The sequence below is a fragment of the Triturus cristatus genome, chromosome 1_2, assembly GCF_964204655.1.
Source record: "Triturus cristatus chromosome 1_2, aTriCri1.1, whole genome shotgun sequence".
NCBI classification, from domain to species: Eukaryota; Metazoa; Chordata; class Amphibia; order Caudata; family Salamandridae; genus Triturus; species Triturus cristatus.
Window position 1 is genome coordinate 1,164,602,980 of NC_140580.1, and position 20,497 is coordinate 1,164,623,476.

Genomic DNA, 20,497 nt, shown 5'->3' on the forward strand with positions numbered 1-20,497 from the left:
TATGCCAATTTTGTGCACCAAAGTTTGTCTTGAATTAGATCGCAGAATTCGTGTTGCTGATTTTCCCCAAAAAGTTTAAGCATCATTTCCCGCAATTCGTATACACGACAAAGCACGCGACCTCTTGAGAGCCAACGAACGTCTGTGTGCAGTAGGAGCTTTTTAAACCTTGCCCCCATTTGTTCACAAATATGAGCAAATATTTGTGATTTAAGAGGTCTGATTTTAATGTAATTGACCATTTGAATCACTTTGTCCATAATTTTTCGTAATTCATTTCCAATGGTTTGCACGACTAGTGCCTCGCGATGTAAAAAGCAGTGAGTAAATATGATATTTGCATTTTCTTTCTTTGCTAAAGCTATAAAACCTTTTGTTGAGCCAACCATTGAGGGTGCACCATCCGTGCATATGCCGACACAATTTAACCAGCGCAAATTATTTTCCTTCATGAAGCAATCTAAAGTTTTAAATATATCCTCACCTCTAGTTCTCAAGGGAAGTTCTTGGCAACACAGGAATTGCTCAATAATTCTGTCACTATGAATGAAATGTATAAAAACCAGTAATTGAGCTAACCCACTGACATCCGTTGATTCATCTAATTGCAATGCAAAAACCATATTATCGCCTTGGAAAATATCCTTCATTTGTAGCTTAACGTTAGCAGACATATCTTGAATAAGTCTTCCAATTGTGTTATCTGCCAAAGGGATTGTATTAACTTCTATCTCTAATTCTGCCCCAAACATTGTTCGAACAAGAGCAAAGCAAGATTGCTTTATGGTGGTTTCGGCAACAGTGTGTGGTTCCTTGTTTTTGGCGATTATTTGAGCAACCAAGTAACTTGCCTTTTGATCTTTCTCTGATGTCTTCATTCTCTTTGTGAATGATGCAGACTGCTTCCTTATAGTTTTAGACAGCTCAAAGTATTCTACTGGTTTTTCTGACAAATGGCTGTGTTTTGTGGTAAAATGTTGTTTTAATTTATTTGGTACCATACTTTCATTTGCAAGTTTTTCCCCACAAACTAAACACTGGGGGCAAGGATGGTTTTCATTACCAGAAAATGTGAACCCCAGTTTCATATAAACTTTATTATATAAACGAGGATTGGAGATTTTCCCTTTAAACTTCTTACATACTGAGACAGACCGCTCAGTTGATTCTTGGGTACTTTACTCAATAGCTGCTACATTTTGTTCTTCGCAAACGCCATCGTCGCCAGCTTTTCGCTTTCTAATTATAAACTTATCCATTTTGAGTTTCTGTTTGCCTTCCTGGAATATGAAGAAATGTGGAAATCTAGAGATAGGAAGAACATGAGATACGGAGTTTAACATTCTTACGCCTTGCTTACAGTCCTCATTCTCTCTAGTAACATTTCAGGATTTGAGTAGTAGATAATCATGTGAAATCAGAGCTCTCAGCATAAGGGGGGGACAGAAGTAATAACTGCATTGACACAGGCTCGGACAGACTCAGGATGCCAAGTGAGCTGTCCAGAACCCACAATTATATTCCATCCTTTTTCAGAAGGCCCTTACATTTCCATGCCATGGTCTTCCCCGCCAAACTAGATTGCTTACTTTCCTAAAAAAACTATTTATGTCTAATTTTTAATCTACTTATTTGAACAGGAAGCAATCAAGAAACAATCACATAAACAACCACATATTCCTCTGCTATGACACTGAAGCCTTTTTGGATGGTAAGCATGTAACACAGGTTATTTGAACATGGTTCTTCAAGTGCGCAGCTTTAAAAATGAATGTCTAGATTATAATTAGAGAAGCCGAACTGAGGCAGCTTGCTTCTGTGACTACATGATCCACATTAATGGAAAAGTATCTTCTGAAATTTAGAGCAGCCTGGTCAGCCCCAGGTCTGTTAGTGTTTGCTAGGCATAAATGTGCATACAAATATGTGATATTTCCAGACTCGAGCACACGCTCTCTCACATACACACACTCGCACACACAGAGATGACCCAAAGAAGCGAATACCTTACGAATCACTCATTCGCTGTGTCGCAACTGCCCTCATTTTCAAACATTGGCCACTTTACTAGCAATATAATTCACTAATGGGGGGGGCACTTTTATTTGATGCCAGGACTATTTTCTGTCCCAGTCCAACCCGGCTGTTGTGTGTGCATGGAACTGCACCGCTATGCAGGAATATAAGGAGGGTGGCACTGTACTGGGAAAGAAATGATGTAGTGAGGAAAATATGGGAAGGTAGGGATGATATGCAGCAGATTTATGTTGATGAATGATGCGGAAATGGCAAAAGCGGGGTATTGTAAGAAGGTGTTGTAATGTCATTTCAGGACGTGTTCACCCGCTCTACCCTCCTCGCAGCCCCCCTCGAGCGGGGGGCTGCGAGGAGGGTAGAGCGGGTGTACAAGTCCTGAAATGAGCCGGGTGGAGAGGACGAGAGGCAGAGACAGATCAGGGGTGAAGCCTTGGAGGGGGCGAAAAGGTTGGGAAAGTCTGAGAGGGGAGAGAAGGTGATGGTGAAACTGAGACAGACTGGGGAGGGTGATCAGTGAACAGAAGGCAAGTAAGAGAGGTCCCGAAGAGCATGAAGGAGTTGATTGACGTAGAAGGAGAAGGGAAAGAGAGGTGAGGAGAGAGAGGTGGAGAGGAGACAGCAATGCAGAGAGAGAGAGGCAGCGGCCGTCCATTACAGAAGTCACTGTAATTGTATTTATATAGCGCTTATTACCCCTGACGTGGCACCCAAGAAGGAGATCGGGGAAGAGAGAACAAAAATAGATACTTAGGAAAGATGTGCAGAGAAAGTGAAGAGAATGTTGTAGAAATAAAGGTCGAGACCCGAGAGCAGATAAAGGAGAAACAGATAGAAGAGATGGCACTGATGAGAGAGTGTACAGGACGAAGAAAGAGATGGGGGAATAATACTACAGATAGAGGGAATGACATTAAAGTCTGCAGGAGTGACGGCACCGAAGAATTGGGATGGGGAGAGAACAAGGAGAAGTGAGGGACTCAGAAAGAGAGACGGAGAGGGATGGATGGAGACAAACGGAGTGTGAGAGGAAGTGATCGAGGAAAAGACGAGTGAGTACAGGGTGGGTGGAGGAGACGGACTAGAGGGAGTGATGAACAGAGAAAGGCAGCAACAGAGAAAGAATGATGGGGACAGGAGTGGACATAAGTGATGGAGAAGAGACCTTTGTGTGGTCGAGAATGGAAGAAAAGAGTGCGAGAGATAAAGATAAAAGGGGAAGGAAATGACAAAGCAAGAAACAGGGAAGTGAGTGAGTGATAAAAAGGAAGTGATGGAGAGACTCAAAAGAGATGATCTGATGGATACACACAGGGAGGAGAGTCCGTGATAAAGAGTGAGCAATGAGAGAGACAAAGAGGATAATATATGATGGAGACACAGGGAGGAGAGTGATAAAGAGACAACGACAATATTGTCTGATGGAGACACGCACAGAGGAGAGTGAGTGATAGAAAATGATTGATGGAGAGAGACAGCGAGAATATTTTGTGATGGAGACACACAGGAGAGTGAGTGATAGAGAGGAAGTGATGGAGAGACTTGAAGGGCATCATCTAATGGAGACTCATAGAGAGGAGAGTGAGTGATAGAGAATGAGTGATGAGAGAGACAAAGAGGATATTATATGATGGAGATACAGGGAGGAGAGTGAGTGAAGAGAGTGAGTGATGGAGAGGAAGTGATGGAGACAGACACAGAGGAGAATGTCTGATGGTGTCACGCAGGGAGGAGAGTGAGTGATAGAACAACAGAGTGATGAAGTGCCACACAGCAGAGTGTATTTCTTGGCAGTGGGGCATGTCTCTCACTGTTCACTGTGCAAAGCAAGGACTTTCTTTGCTGAAAGGTGGCTAATTACTTACTGCTGGGTTACAGTGGTTTCAGGGCAGCCATGGTTTCAGACCAGAGGCTCCGCTGACCCATATTCATTCACGCTCATGGAGGGGGGCTGTTAATTTCGAGTAATATCAGTAATCCAACAAAAATTAAAACCAAGTAGACAAGGGAAAGGGCACGTGTTAAGGGAATAAAGTTCATGTGTTAAACATCTGTTTTGGAAAAAAAAACAGACTATGAAGTTGCAAATAACATACAGTGCTTTGTCAGGAGCTGTTCAGAAATGAAAAAAAAACCACCACGAGCGGCTCAGGAAACAAATAATTACAGTGTGTGTTTTTAGCATGCAAAATATGCTCTTTATGTATGCTACCAAACACTTAGGAATACTAAGCATTAGCTACTCCGAGTCAAACTCATGGTCCATTTCTTTAAATTTGACCGGTACTAAGGCGCTGTCAGCACGAATGTGAAGAAAGACCACGTTACTGTAATATGCAAGGTTCTGTTCTTAAAAGTTATATTGCCGCTTTGCATGTGAAGAGTCTTGGTTTTGTTTATCAAAGTCAAATATAAATGCTCCAATTCAAAAACAATGGCAAGTGATCTCATTCATCTCACACTCCTAAACTCCAATGGTAAGTAACTTTACATCCCTTCACAATTACCGCCATGATTAATCTCTCTTGTTGACTTTATCAGAACACCCTGCCAGGCTCCATCCTTTGATTACGAGTACTCCGGAGAGATGGTAGAAACACTTTTCTGAGAAAAACATCGACCATTTGCACAAAATGTAATTTTCTGGGCAGATTAGATTATGGCACTTTAATAAATAGTTAGTGTAAAGTCTTCTGGGCTCCTTTTCGACATCGTAATTCTACATCTTTTAACTTTACATTAAAATAGGAAGAATGTAGAAAACTCCAGGATACTCGTTATGGCCTTTGTATTGTATTTGCGGCTTTAAAATTACATTTCAAAGGCTGTAAATGCCGGATTTTGATGGTTATCTCGAGTTTTCTTTTCTAGATAGAATGGTAAAATACTTGTCGGGTATGGATGGATGGTATTTATCACACCGTTCAAGTCTGATACCCTGGAGCCAAGCAGCTTTGACCTGCTGAAATCTACACTGGAGGGGGTGGGGGCTACGGGAGGGGTAGTTCAGTCTTTAAACCAACCGGCAATTACAGGGTGTGTTGAAATCTGACCTTCTTGTAAATGCAATCCCTGTGCGGCCTAAACAGAGTTTTAAAGTACCGAAGATTTAGCTTACCGAGTGCCTGGGGAGCGTCGGAATGGGAACAAGGCCGCAGCGCTCAGCTTCTCCTTCCTCTGCGTAGGTCGATGTACTGTACTGCGTCACCGAAGGCAAGCATTCGCCCTAATATGCACGCAGACGTCATCGTCGCGCGACACACCCACACAGGGGAGGCGACATAGTACTGTGTCGGGACACACACTTTGGAAAGCACTGCACTAGCCAGCGGGCAAGTGATCGCGAAGACGCCTCTTCAGGAAATGCTTCACAGAAGCCCACGATCACTCGGGACGGGGTAGGCCTCTGATTTTCGCTGCAAAACCTGCTGGAGGCTTGGGCCTCAAATGGTCCAAAGCACAAGTTCGTAGAACGTCGTGAAAGGATTGCACTCGACAATAGTGCACGGTCCCCGGGTATTGCTGTTCCTCGTCTCTCGTGGGGTCCACTCGCCACAGCTTTGCTGGGGACTCACAATGGCCGTTGAGAAGTCAGGAAATCCACTTCCAGGGCAGCAGGGACTTCGAACTCCGGCGGGAGCGGGAAAGTTTGCAGCTGTTGATTGGTTTTTGGTGCCTGCCAAGCAGGGGAGTCACTTCTTGACTCCAAGGGAGATTCTTCTGTCTTCCAAAGGTAGTGGAACATCGAAGGGCCAGGATTCTTCTTTGTAGAGCGTCGTTCAGGGTTATCTCAGATTTCTGCCGTTTAAGTACAGTGGGTACATGTCGTCCACTCTAGAAGGGTGGGATCATACTCTCACACCAGTTACTGGTGTGGGGGTATGATTCCAAGTTGTTTGACACCAAACACGACCTGTTTTGATGCAGTCATTCCAAAGTTAGCATTTACCGCGAGGTTATAATGCACTTAAGAGTATATGGTTTAACCGCATCCACAAACAGCCACAGAGAATAGACTCTTCCAGCTGCAGAGGGGTCCTGCTCATGCAGAGGCACCCCCTCACATAGTAAACCAAGCACCCTGCCCTCAGGATTGATAGGGCCTGCCATAGGGGTGGCTGATAGGTTTATATGTGTGTGTATGGTGAGACATAGGAACCTATACCTCAGTGAGGAGTGCTAACACTACTTCACACAGGCTGCAGTAGCAGGCCTGTGGTGTCAGATTGAGTCTGCTTCCCAGGGGTGGCATAATACCTGCTTCAGCCCCTGGTAGGCCTGTGACGTACCAATGCCCTAGGTACCTAAGGTACCATATACTAGGGGCTCATAAGGTACCACAGTTTCCAATCACTAGTGCATCTAATATGCACACCAAGTCGTTTAGAGAGAGCAGAGAGACTGGGGCCCTGATTAGCAGGGACCCAGCCAGACTATAGCCTGAAACCAGTGTATACATCAGAAAAAAAGTGGGGGCAACATAAGTGCAGATCCTACTCTCCTACAGTGTCCCAACTGGCAAATGTATTTAATGGCAGTAGTTTCAGATGTGATACACCTGGGCACGTGGCAAGCAACAAGATTTGTCCTGCTTTCATGATAGTGTGTAACTACTTGGCCAACATGGTCGTTTTGTGAAATGTTGCAGGAGTGGGGGTAAATCGAAAGAGTGCGTCAAGTCGGTGTGTGACAAAGTTGTGTTGCAGGTGGGTGGGAAGTGCAAAGGGAATCTCTGACTAAGTGAAGATTGAAAGCATAGGATTGCAGTTTATGTTTGACTCGTGTTCAAGATTCAGCTTTTATTTCACTACAGTATTACAAAGAACACTGAGGGTAAGGTATCATTGCTGAAGATGGATATGCAGCCAGGCAGAGTGTGGCGGGCATGTCATCAAAATGATTACTTCCATGACTTCATTGAATGGAAGGCTCTGTTCGCTCAATGTAAAGTGTATGTGGTAGTACCAGCATCCTGGGTTGGCCCAACAAGAAGGATTTGTGGGCGTTCTTCAACCCCAAAGCAGACAGCAGATCTGCAAATGACAAGCCTTAGTGGGACGTGAAGTCTTCCCAAAACAATATCCTGTTTAGCTCAAGATTAGGATGTCTAAAGAATTGTTCCCACCAGATTAAATAAAAGAAATGCGCCGCTGCTGTTTTGTCGAAGGTGAGGAGGAAGCCCTTGAATGTGCTGTGGGGTTGTGGGGGCTGAACTGTTGAGGGTACATGAGAAAGGTATCATTGTCCCAGTGGAGGTAACGGAATGGTTGGCCCCTATGGTGGTGGCCAAAAGCAAAATGGGGCCATTAGGCTGCGCATAGATTTCAAAGGGTTGAATAAAGAAGTTATTTTGGATATGTTCCTCCTCTCCAATCTTCTAAAATGCAATTGATAATATTGGATGACAAGTTCTTTATCACCTTGAACTTGGTATCTACAGTTAATCCAGGCTTAAGTCCTTCCTCACTTCCATGAGTTAGTTCTAGTGCTTCAGGATGCTGTTCGTACTCATCTCAGGGGCTTCAGTTTTTCAGAAAGTGATGCACAATCTGCTGATACTGTAAATGTTGTATTGGCAGCATTCATGTGGTAGATAAAGGAAATTCTCATGGAGGCTTCATTTTACTTTTTTGTTTTATTGCAGGAATCTATCAAAGAAGTATCAGCCTAAGAAAAATTCCAAGGAAGAGGAGGAAAACAAGTGAGTGTGTTTAGAGCATCATTAGTTCACAGGCAGCAACCCATCCTTAATCACACTTATTCGCCCTCAGGTCATGTGGCATCCCTGCCCAAAACATCCCTACTCACCCCAATTTAACTCACCTCGACTCCCATGAAGGCTCAGGTGTATTCCCTGCAGAGATCTTTCCCACTTTGTGTACCTCGACTTCTCCACAAGCTCGTGTACCACCACCTGTACCTGGATTAATTCCCCACTTTTCTTAACTTCTTAACTTGATTCCCAAACGTTCCCCAGTGACCCCCTCTTGATTGTTCTCTACTTCATCACAGGCTCAGGTGCCACTTGTCCCCCAGTCACCCTCACTTCACTTCCCTTGACTCCCTCCCCAGCTCCTTTGCCATCCTGTCCTAACCATCCATCCCTCATCCACTTCAGTCCGCTCTCTCTCTGGCTCATGTGCCAGCTATCCCCAAATCATCCCATTCACCCCTACTTCACTTCCCTTGACTCCCTCCCCCAGCTCATATGCCATCCCTGGACCAACCATCCCCACTCTCCCACTTCAGCCTGCTCTCTCTCTCTGGATCATGTGCCAGCTGTCCCCAAATCCTCTACAGTCACCCACACTTCACTGCCCTTGACTCCCTCCCCCAGCTCCTATGCCATCCTTGGCCAAACCATCACCTCTCCCCCTACCTCAGCCCGCTCTCTGCCGCCCAGGCTCATGTGCCCTCTGCCCCCAAATCATCCCAGTGACCCCTCTTCAGTTCGCTTGACTAGTTACCTAAGCAAGACTGATGCCATTGTTGCTACTGCCGCCTTATGAGGTCAGTGCCCCCTTATAACAGCCTTGTCCACTTGCTGCCTATGACGTCAGTGGCCGTGCCCCTCCCTTGGCCACTTGTGATGCCGTTCTGCCCTCTGCCTGTGGTACAGTAGCCCCCCTGTAACACTGTAGCCCACTCTCTCCTCCTGCGCTCTCTCCCTGCTGATGAAACCTGGCTTCCGTGTGACCAAAAGAATCTCTAAAGGCCGCGTACGTGTGTTTGCACACCCAGAGCCCTTGATACCAGGAGCACGGTGCAGAGTTAGACCTCTACCAATAATGCAATAAGTGAAGAGTCTGTTGGGTCAGTTACCAGCTCTGGACATTGCTTCGAAGCTTCATTTTTGTTGTTGTTGTGTCCTTCACGTGTATTGAGAAATGTATGATAGTAAGCAAGCCAACTAATATAATTCTGACTTTTTCTGATTCAAAACGCCTTTTTATGTCCGTAATTTGTGTGACTCGTGGAAACGCAGAAGTAAGGTGAACTGAGCTTGGAGTGAGACAGAACGACACGCACGCAAAGGCCCGGACATTCAGGTGTAATTCACATGGTAGACCGGAGTAAAACACAGCTACGCACAGAAGGATCTTTGTGGATCAGGCCTGGTGAAGGGGGAATGAGGAGCGCACACGGGGTCATACTGGAGAAAGATGTCATCGTGGCCTCCCAGGTAAAGAAAGTTGCGGGTACCTGCTCTGGCCTTTTAAGAGCTCTTCGAGAGACGCTTAAGTGGCTCCCCTATGAAAACGCAAAGGACGGCGGTCTCAAGTCTGGCACTCTCCCGCTGAGACTGCGCAGAGGACGGCGGTCTCAAGTCTGGCACTCTCCCGTTGAGACTGCGCAGAGGACGGCGCTCCAAGGTCTGGCACTCTCCCGTTGAGACTGCGCAGAGGACGGCGGTCCAAGGTCTGGCACTCTCCCGCTGAGACTGCGCAGAGGACGGTGGTGCAAGGTCTGGCACTCTCCCGCTGAGACTGCGCAGAGGACGGCGGTCCAAGGTCTGGCACTCTCCCGCTGAGACTGCGCAGAGGACGGTGGTCCAAGGTCTGGCACTCTCCCGCTGAGACTGAGCAGAGGACGGCGGTCCAAGGTCTGGCACTCTCCCGCTGAGAAGGCGCAGAGGACGGTGGTCCAAGGTCTGGCACTCTCCCGCTGAGACTGCGCAGAGGACGGCGGTCCAAGGTCTGGCACTCTCCCGCTGAGACTGCGCAGAGGACGGCGGTCCAAGGTCTGGCACTCTCCCGCTGAGACTGCGCAGAGGACGGTGGTGCAAGGTCTGGCACTCTCCCGCTGAGACTGCGCAGAGGACGGCGGTCCAAAGTCTGGCACTCTCCCGCTGAGACTGCGCAGAGGACGGTGGTCCAAGGTCTGGCACTCTCCCGCTGAGACTGAGCAGAGGACGGCGGTCCATGGTCAGGCACTCTCCCGCTGAGAAGGCGCAGAGGACGGTGGTCCAAGGTCTGGCACTCTCCCGCTGAGACTGAGCAGAGGACGGCGGTCCAAGGTCTGGCACTCTCCCGCTGAGACTGAGGCGAGGATGGCGGTCCAAGGTCTGACACTCTCCCGCTGAGACTGAGCAGAGGACGGTGGTCCAAGGTCTGGCACTCTCCCGCTGAGACTGCGCAGAGGACGGTGGTGGAAGGTCTTGCACTTTCCCGTTTAGACTGCGCAGAGGACGGGGGTCCAAGGTCTGGCACTCTCCCGCTGAGACTGCGCAGAGGACAGTGTTCCATGGTCTGGCACTCTCCCGTTGAGACTGCGCAGAGGACGGTGGTCCAAGGTTTCGCACTCTCCCGTTCACACTGTGCAGAGGACGGTGGTCCAAGGTCTGGCACTCTCCCGCTGAGACTGCGCAGAGGACGGTGGTGGAAGGTCTTGCACTTTCCCGTTTAGACTGCGCAGAGGACGGGGGTCCAAGGTCTGGCACTCTCCCGCTGAGACTGCGCAGAGGACAGTGTTCCATGGTCTGGCACTCTCCCGTTGAGACTGCGCAGAGGACGGTGGTCCAAGGTTTCGCACTCTCCCGTTCACACTGTGCAGAGGACGGTGGTCCAAGGTCTGGCACTCTCCCGTTGAGACTGCGCAGAGGACAGTGTTCCATGGTCTGGCACTCTCCCGTTTAGACTGCGCAGAGGACGGTGGTCCAAGGTCTGGCACTCTGCCGCTGAGACTGCGCAGAGGACTGCCGTGAGAAGGTGGCCTGATATATGCTGTCCACTAGTTCTAGTGGGCACCCCGTATCAGTCCAAACAACCACTTATGGTGAATAGGTTAAAGACATCCTTTATTGAAGGCTATCCTAGTGGTAGCTATGGAGAGCAGCCTTCAGGCTAAGTCTTGAAGGAATGTAAAGCAGCTTGTTTTACAAGTCTATAATCTCTTGAATGATAAAATGAAAAGACAACCACACTAGGTATATATTTAAAATATATTTGTATTTAAGATTAAACACACCCCTCTAGGCTCTTTATGAGAGTGGAGTTCGAAGTACTTAATTTACAAGTTAGCAATCAACAGTAATAGCACAAATACATGTTTGGGCCCTAGGGTCGTACCAAACCATATACCAATAAAGTGGTATAAGAACCACGACTGAACTAGACACAAGGCCTAGAGCCTGTAGAGTCGCTGGGACCCCAAGGAACCACCCAAGGTAGTGACACAGGGGACCCACGGGGGCCGTGTGCAGTGTGTAAACACATCCGCGGGTTCCCGTTAGCTTCTATGGGCAATGTCGCGGTTGGAAATTTAAAGATTAGGGACACTTAGAATCGTGTCAGGACCAAACCCTTTTGGACTTAAGAAGTTCTAGGGCTAGCACCCACGAGAGTACCGGAGTACTCGAGTTACCTCACCCAGGGAAGCCGGGTGCATAGGTGTCTTTTGGTGTCGGGTCGCGTTGTCGATTACAATGGAAGCTGGCGAAGAATTGCTGCTGCCGTGAAGAGGAGAAGTGTCTGAAGAGATCCAAGCCTAGATCTAGGATGGAAGGAACCTGAAAGCAGAGGGGACAGAGTCTGGGTCACTTGCCAGTGACCAAGGGCAGGATGGACCAATGCCCACAGATTTCAGGTGCTTCAGGTGAGTTGACAGCCACGAGGTCCAGGAGGCGTCGACGAAGTCCACGAGCCAGATTCGAGCTGTCCCACGAAGTCTGTCGAGTGCTGCGGTGTCGTGACCAGATTGGAACCAACAAGCCTTGGCAACGGCAAGTCTCGTGGAAAGAGAAGGACGTCGGTGCAGACCAGCAAGGTCTGAGGGACTCACCCAGCAAGGGTAAGTCAGGGCACGTCTGGAGCAACCAGGGAAGCCCAAGCAGAAGAGGAGTTGCCTTCGTGGGGACCCACTAGCCAACGGGCTAGCGATCGCGAAGGAGCCTCCAGCGGTCGCACTGGAACCCGGCCCACGGGTCACCTGTGGAGTGGAGGCCGGAGTTCATCGGTGCAGTCAGTGCTCAAGGCTGGGGCTACTCGTAGCCCAAAGCAGAACTTCAAGGATAAACAGGAAGTTGATGTACCAGCAATAATACGCGGTGCCCAGGGATCACGGTTCCTCGTCACCCACGATAGCCACGGGCCTCAGTTTTGCTGTGGACTCAGGGTAGCCTCGGGGAAGTCAGGAAATCCACCTCTGGTGATGCAGAAACTTCTGTGTCCAACGGGAGCTTCGGAATTGCAGACCGGACAGTTGCTGCTTTGGTGCCTGCCAAGCAGGGGAGTCACTCCTTGACTCCAAAGGAGATTTCTTCAGTTTCCTAGTCAGGATAGAACGTCGAAGGTCCAGGATATATATTGCAGAGTTTCGTCCAGGGTAATCTAAAGTCGCAAGGACTGGGTTCCCATACTTATACTAAGTTTTGGGTTTGGAAATACTCCAGGGACCCACCTATGGGAGGGTTTGGAAAGAGGGGTGGTTACTCCCATTTCCTTTGGCCAGTTTCGCGCCAGAGCAGGGGCAGGTAGCCCCTGCAACCGGTTTGAACTGTACTATGCACAGGGACACCAAGTGTGCCCCCAATGCAGGACTTCAAAGCACCAGAGAGTGCTCCCGCCCAGCCCCAATACACATCTGCCTATCTGGGGATGTGGTTACACCTCCCTGGGACAGGAAACCTATTGTCCAGGCCTCCCCTGCCAGAGTTTCGGTCAGCAGCAGGAGGCCAGACCCGTGTCTGTGGCATCCATTTTGTGATACCAGGGCTTCAGAAAGTCCTACTGGGTTAGACCAGTGTGAACATGTCTCTCACTCTAGAAGGGTGGAATGCTGCCCCCACCGCCAGAACTGGCGGGGGAGTATTCCAAAGCGTTTGACACCAAACACGACATGTTTCCGTACAGCCATCCCAAAGTTAGCATTTACCGTGAGGTTATAATGCACTTAAGAGTATATGGTCAGGCTGCACCACAAACAACATCAGAGGAGGTACTCCGAACGCTGCAGAGGGGCTCTGCTCATGCAGGGGCACCCTCTCACATACAAACCAAGCACTCTGCCTTCAGGATTGTTGAGGCCTGCCATAGGAGTGACTTATAGGTTTTATATGTGTGTGCAATGGTAGTGATATAGGTTGCCTATACCACTGTAAGGGGTGCAAGCACACCCTTACCCAGGCTGCAGTAGCAGACCTGTGGTGCCATTTTGGAGTGCTCCCCAGGGGTGGCATAATGCATGTTCAGCCCCTGGTAAGCCTCGGAGGTACCTATGCCCTAGGTACATAGTATACCATATACTAGGGGCGTATAAGGCTCTCCAGAATCCAATTAGATATGTACCTAATGTACATGCAAACCATTTTAGAGAGGAAGCAGCTAGGCTGTGGTCCTGATTAGCAGGGCCACAGCCAGACTAAGGTCGAAAAACAGTGAAACACCAGCAAAAAGTGGGGTACCCATATGAAGCAGATCCTACTCTCCTACAATGGCGGTCCAAGGTCTGGCACTGTCCCGCTGAGACTGCGCAGAGGACGGTGGTCCAAGGTCTGGCACTGTCCCGCTAAGACTGCGCAGAGGGCGGCGGTCCAAGGTCTGGCACTCTCCCGCTGAGACTGCGCAGAGGGCGGCGGTCCAAGGTCTGGCACTCTCCCGCTGAGACTGCGCAGAGGACGGCGGTCCAAGATCTGGCACTCTCCCGCTGAGACTGCGCAGAGGACGGCGGTCCAAGGTCTGGCACTCTCCCGCTGAGACTGCGCAGAGGACGGCAGTCCAAGGTCTGGCACTCTCCCGCTGAGACTGCGCAGAGGACGGCGGTCCAAGGTCTGGCACTCTCCGGCTGAGACTGCGCAGAGGACGGTGGTCCAAGGTCTTGTGCTCCTGTTGAGACTGCGCAGAGGACGGTGGTCCAAGGTTTCGCACTCTCCCGTTGACACTGTGCAGAAGACGGTTGTCCAAGGTCTGGCACTCTCCCGCTGAGACTGCGCAGAGGACAGTGGTCCATGGTCTGGCACTCTCCCGTTGAGACTGCGCAGAGGACAGTGGTGCAAGGTCTCGCGCTCTCCCACTGAGACTGAGCAGAGGACAGCGGTCCATGGTCTCACGCTCTACCGTAGAGTATGCGCAGAGGACATTGGTGCAAGGTCTGGCACTTAACCGTTGAGACTGCGCAGAGGACGGCGGTCCAAGGTCTCGCACTCTCCCGCTGAGACTGCCCAGGCGGCGGTGTCCAAGGTCTTGCACTCTCCCGTTGAGACTGCGCAGAGGGCGGCGGTCCAAGGTCTGGCGTCCAAGGTCTGGCGTTCAAGGTCTGGCACTCTCCCGCTGAGACGGCGCAGAGGACGGTGGTCCAAGGTCTCGCGCTCCTGTTGAGACTGCGCAAAGGACGGTGGTCCAAGGTCTCGCACTCTTCCGTTGAGACCTCACAGAGGACTGCTGTCCAAGGTCTCGCACTCTCCAGCTGAGACTGCAGAGAGGACTGCTGTCCAAGGTCTTGCACTCTCCCACTGAGACTGCGCAGAGGACGGTGGTCCAAGGTCTCGTGCTCTCCCACTGAGACTGAGCAGAGGACAGCGGTCCATGGTCTCGCGCTCTACCGTTGAGACTGCACAGAGGACGGTGGTCCAAGTTCTGGCACTCTCCCGTTTAGACTGCGCAGAGGACGGTGGTCCAAGATCTGGCACTCTCCCGCTGAAACTGCGCAGAGGATGGTGGTCCATGGTCTCGCGCTCTCCTGGTGAGACTGCGGAGAGGACTGCTGTCTAAGGTCTTGCACTCTCCCACTGAGCCTGCGCAGAGGACGGTGGTCCAAGGTCTCGCACTCTCCCACTGAGACTGAGCAGAGGACAGCGGTCCATGGTCTCGCGCTCTCCCGCTGAGACTGCGCAGAGGACGGTAGTCCAAGGTCTCACACTCTCCCGCTGAGACTGCGCAGAGGACAGTGGTCCATGGTCTGGCACTCTCCCGTTGAGACTGCGCAGAGGACGGTGGTGCAAGGTCTTGCACTTTCCCGTTGAGATTGCGCAGAGGACGGTGGTCCAAGGTCTGGCACTCTCCCGTTGAGACTGCGCAGTTGACTGCGGTGCAAGGTCTAGCACTCACCCGCTGAGACTGCGCAGAGGACGGCGGCCCAAGGTCTGGGGCACTCCCGTTTAGACTGCGCAAGCGATGGCGGTCGAAGGTCTGGCACTCTCCTGCTGAGACTGCGCAGAGGATGGTGGTCCATGGTCTCGCGCTCCTGTTGAGACTGCGCAAAGGACGGTGGTCCAAGGTCTCGCACTCTCCTGGTGAGACTGCGGAGAGGACTGCTGTCTAAGGTCTTGCACTCTCCCACTGAGCCTGCGCAGAGGACGGTGGTCCAAGGTCTCGCACTCTCCCACTGAGACTGAGCAGAGGACAGCGGTCCATGGTCTCGCGCTCTCCCGCTGAGACTGCGCAGAGGACGGTAGTCCAAGGTCTCACACTCTCCCGCTGAGACTGCGCAGAGGACAGTGGTCCATGGTCTGGCACTCTCCCGTTGAGATTGCGCAGAGGACGGTGGTGCAAGGTCTTGCACTTTCCCGTTGAGATTGCGCAGAGGACGGTGGTCCAAGGTCTGGCACTCTCCCGTTGAGACTGCGCAGTTGACTGCGGTGCAAGGTCTAGCACTCACCCGCTGAGACTGCGCAGAGGGCGGCGTTCCAAGGTCTCACACGCTCACGTTTAGAGTGCGCTGAGGACGGTGGTCCAAGTTCTGGCCCTCTCCCGCTGAGACTGCGCAGAGGACGCCGGTCCATGGTCTGGCGTCCAAGGTCTGGCGTTCAGGGTCTCACACTCTCCCGCTGAGACTACGCAGAGGACGGTGGTCCAAGGTTTCGCGCTCTCCCACTGAGACTGAGCAGAGGACAGCGGTCCATGGTCTCCCACTTTACCGTAGACACTGCGCAGAGGACGGTGGTGCAAGGTCTGGCACTTAACCGTTGAGACTGCGCAGAGGACGGCGGTCCAAGGTCTCGCATTCTCCAGCTGAGACTGCGCAGAGGACTGCTGTCCAAGGTCTTGCACTCTCCCACTGAGACTTCGCAGAGGACGGCGGTCCAAGGTCTCCCACTCTCCCGCTGAGACTGCGCAGCGGACGGTAGTCCAAGGTCTGGCACGCTCCCGCTGAGACTGCGCAGAGGACCATGGTGCAAGGTCTGGCGCGCTCCCGCTGAGACTGCGCAGAGGACCATGGTGCAAGGTCTTTCACTTTCCCGTTGAGACTGCGCAGCAGACGGTAGTCCAAGGTCTGGCACTCTCCCGCTGAGAAGGCGCAGAGGACGGTGGCCCAAGGTCTCACGCTCCTGTTGAGACTGCGCAAAGGACGGTGGTCCAAGGTCTCGCACTCTTCCGTTGAGACTTCAGAGGACTGCTGTCCAAGGTCTCGCACTCTCCAGCTGAGACTGCGGAGAGGACTGCTGTCCAAGGTCTTGCACTCTCCCACTGAGACTCAGCAAAAGACGGCGGTCGAGGGTCTGGCCCTCTCCTGTTGAGACAGCGCAGAGGACGGTGGTCCAAGGTCTCACACTCCCACTGAGACTGCGCTGAGGACGGATGTCCAAGGTCTGTCTCTCACCCGCTGAGACTGCGCAGAGGATGGCGGTCCAAGGTCTTGCACTTTCCCGTTGAGACTGCGCAGAGGATGGTGGTCCAAGGTCTCTCACTCTCCTGTTTCGACTGCGCAGAGGACGGCGGTCCAAGGTCTGGCACTCTTCCGCTGAGACGGTGCAGAGGACGGTGGTCCATGGTCTCGCGCTCCTGTTGAGACTGCACAAAGGACGGTGGTCCAAGGTCTCGCACTCTTCCGTTGAGACTTCCCAGAGGACTGCTGTCCTAGCTCTCGCACTCTCCAGCTGAGACTGCGGAGAGGACTGCTTTCCAAGGTCTTGCACTCTCCCACTGAGACTGCGCAGAGGACGGTGGTGCAAGGTCTCGCGCTCTCCCACTGAGACTGAGCAGAGGACAGCGGTCCATGGTCTCACGCTCTACCGTAGAGTATGCGCAGAGGACATTGGTGCAAGGTCTGGCACTTAACCGTTGAGACTGCGCAGAGGACGGCGGTCCAAGGTCTCGCACTCTCCCGCTGAGACTGCCCAGGCGGCGGTGTCCAAGGTCTTGCACTCTCCCGTTGAGACTGCGCAGAGGGCGGCGGTCCAAGGTCTGGCGTCCAAGGTCTGGCGTTCAAGGTCTGGCACTCTCCCGCTGAGACGGCGCAGAGGACGGTGGTCCAAGGTCTCGCGCTCCTGTTGAGACTGCGCAAAGGACGGTGGTCCAAGGTCTCGCACTCTTCCGTTGAGACCTCACAGAGGACTGCTGTCCAAGGTCTCGCACTCTCCAGCTGAGACTGCAGAGAGGACTGCTGTCCAAGGTCTTGCACTCTCCCACTGAGACTGCGCAGAGGACGGTGGTCCAAGGTCTCTTGCTCTCCCACTGAGACTGAGCAGAGGACAGCGGTCCATGGTCTCGCGCTCTACCGTTGAGACTGCACAGAGGACGGTGGTCCAAGTTCTGGCACTCTCCCGTTTAGACTGCGCAGAGGACGGTGGTCCAAGATCTGGCACTCTCCCGCTGAAACTGCGCAGAGGACGGTGGTCCAAGGTCTCACACTCCCACTGAGACTGCGCAGAGGACGGTGGTCCAAGGTCTGGCTCTCTCCCGCTGAGACTGCGCAGAGGATGGCGGTCCAAGGTCTTGCACTTTCCCGTTGAGACTGCGCAGAGGACGGTGGTCCAAGGTCTCTCACTCTCCTGTTTAGACTGCGCAAAGGACGGTGGTCCAAGATCTTGCACTCTCCAGCTGAGACTGCGGAGAGGACTGCTTTCCAAGGTCTTGCACTCTCCCACTGAGACTGCGCAGAGGACGGTGGTCCAAGGTCTCGCGCTCTCCCACTGAGACTGAGCAGAGGACAGCGGTCCATGGTCTTGCGCTCTACCGTTGAGACTGCACAGAGGACGGTGGTCCATGGTCTCACGCTCTACCGTAGAGACTGCGCAGAGGACGGCGGTCCAAGGTCTCGCGCTCTTCCACTGAGACTGAGCAGAGGACAGCGGTCCATGGTCTCACGCTCCCGCTGAGACTGCGCAGAGGACGGTGGTCCAAGGTCTGGCACTCTCCCGCTGAGACTCAGCAAAGGACGGCGGTTGAGGGTCTGGCCCTCTCCTGTTGAGACTGCGCAGAGGACGGCGGTCCAAGGTCTCACACTCCCGCTGAGACTGCGCAGAGGACGGTGGTGCAAGGTCTGGCACTTTCCCGTTGAGTCTCCACAGAGGACGGCAGTCCATGGTCTCGCATTCTCCCGCTGAGACTGCGCAGAGGACTGCTGTCCAATGTCTTGCAGTCTTCCGTTGAGACTGCGCAGAGGATGGTGGTCCAAGGTCTCTCACTCTCCCGTTTAGACTGGCAGAGGACGGTTTTCCAAGGTCTGGCACTCTCTGGTTGAGACTGCACGGAGGATGGCGGTCCAAGGTCTCGCACTCTCCCGCTGAGACTGTGCAGAGGACGGTGGTGCAAGGTCTCACACTCTCCTGTTGAGACTGTGCAGAGGACGGCGGTCTAAGGTCTGGCACTCTCCCGCTGAGACTGTGCAGAGAACGGCGTTGCAATGTCTTGCACTCTCCCGCTGAGACTACGCAGAGGACGGGGGTCCAAGGTCTGGCACTCTCCCGCTGAGACTACGCAGAGGATGGGGGCTCAAGGTCTCGCACTCTTCTGTTGAGACTGCGCAGAGGACGGTGGTGCAAGGTCTCGCACTCTTCTGTTGAGACTGCGCAGAGGATGGTGGTCCAAGGTCTCGCAGTCTCCCGATGAAACACACGCATGACCACATATCTATCCTTCGCATCTCATCTCCTAGAGAGTTGAAATCCAACGACCTCTCCCTTCTTGTCGTCTCTAGAATTAGGAGAGAGGGGGAGCGCTCATTTGGTTATTTGGTGTCCAAACTTTGGAACTCCTTTCCTATTCATCTTAGAATAAATGGAAACGTGCTAAGCTTCCAGAAGTAATTGGAAAAGTTTCTTTTCACTTACTACTTCTCTCAAGGCCGGTTAGCCCGATTTTGGATAGCCGTGCACTCTAGAAGAATTCTTTACTAATAATAATGCAGATAGTCCTGCCAGTGTGCAGCGCCCTGTCCCAGCAGGCTTTGCGCTGTCTGTGTTCCCAGCCCGTTGTAAAGGTGTTAGAGGGGCGATGCATCTTTAAAGGCATCTGCCCCCGGTCCTTCAGGACAGATACCAGACAATGAGTGAAATGCTCGTATTAGTGCGCTGTGTGCGGTGATTATGTCCGTGGAAGCAGAAACAGTTCTTCTCTTCGGGGAGCTCTCAGGGCGAGCCGAGGGGTGCGGCTGGTGGACTTGGCACAGGCCATGCATTCGGGGAGAGATTCAAAGACTGCCTAGTGTGCTTGTTTTTAACTTGGCTGATGTATTCTGGCCCCATGTGGGATCATCCGTCCACACCTCATAATGGATTCTTGATCAACAAAAGTGGGGTCTGCAGACACAGAGGGGTGAGGCCTATCATTCAACAGCCCTGGCAGCAGTCGCACCTCACCTTGTAAGACATGGCTGTCCCTGCCCTACTGTCAGTTCTGCATTTCATCCAGCAGACACGTCGCCGCAGAATGACTTCGATTGATCAGGTGGTTTTGCGGAGGTGGATGCACCTTCCCTTTCTGCTCTTCCTTCTGGCATCTCATTGCCGGACTGGACTGGACATGCCTCCTCTTTGTACTTGAAGGGACTGTGCTCTTCCTTTGGTTACTAAACTGTGCTGCTTTGGGGTTTCCTTTTCGGGTCCCCCGCTTTTATTCCTCTCTACTACAATTCCTCTTTAGTTTATCTCATCTTCTGAGCATCAGTGATCACTTTTCCCCTGATGATGCACAGATTTATTTTTTAATCATTCAATCAATGATTCTTTATTTTGGCTTATAAAACTATAAAATTAGTACATACATAAATAAGTTAAAGCATTTTATCACAGTACATAGTACTGAGAGAGCTGTTTAGAGACCAGTCTAAATATAAGTTTATTGGGTAATTTAGGATAGAAGCAAAAATGATTAAAGTGCAAATACTACAAGTGGATAAAAGCACACGGTTTAGGGCCACACTTTCTATAAGTTATACTATTCGGTCTCACTGATGGCTTGTCTGATCCAATTCCCAATGCCCAAAGTAGAAACCTGGAGACCGCAAAGGCAATTTGCTCCTTCGTATCACATCTGAGGAGCATAAGAACTTCCCAGTAGTATGCTGTGCCCATAAGTGTACACACTTCAATCAGCCACCTCTTTAGGGGTAGAGCATAACTTGGGCAGAAGAGTAAGAAGTGTTCCTTTTTCTCTTGGTTCAGAAGATTGGGGTCTGCTTTTGTCCCATTCAGTTGGAAAAGGTCTTATTGGCACGGAGCCGGTTCTAATCTTTGTGTACATGCTTTTAGCTTGGAAGGGACAAATCCTACCCAAGTAAGGCTCAAAACTGTAGAAACAGTTGTGTT

General features: G+C 51.5%; 1 protein-coding gene across 16 annotated transcripts in view; it reads left to right on the forward strand.

Moving 5' to 3' along the window:
* The window catches only part of FNBP1 (formin binding protein 1), a 975,957-nt gene that overhangs the window by 268,125 nt on the left and 687,335 nt on the right, over positions 1-20,497 (forward strand). For all 16 annotated transcript variants that reach the window (XM_085613976.1, XM_085613977.1, XM_085613978.1 and 13 more), the window contains exon 3: positions 7,679-7,735. In XM_085613976.1, the coding sequence (XP_085470102.1) occupies positions 7,679-7,735 (57 nt within the window). The remainder of the gene's footprint in view (positions 1-7,678; positions 7,736-20,497) is intronic.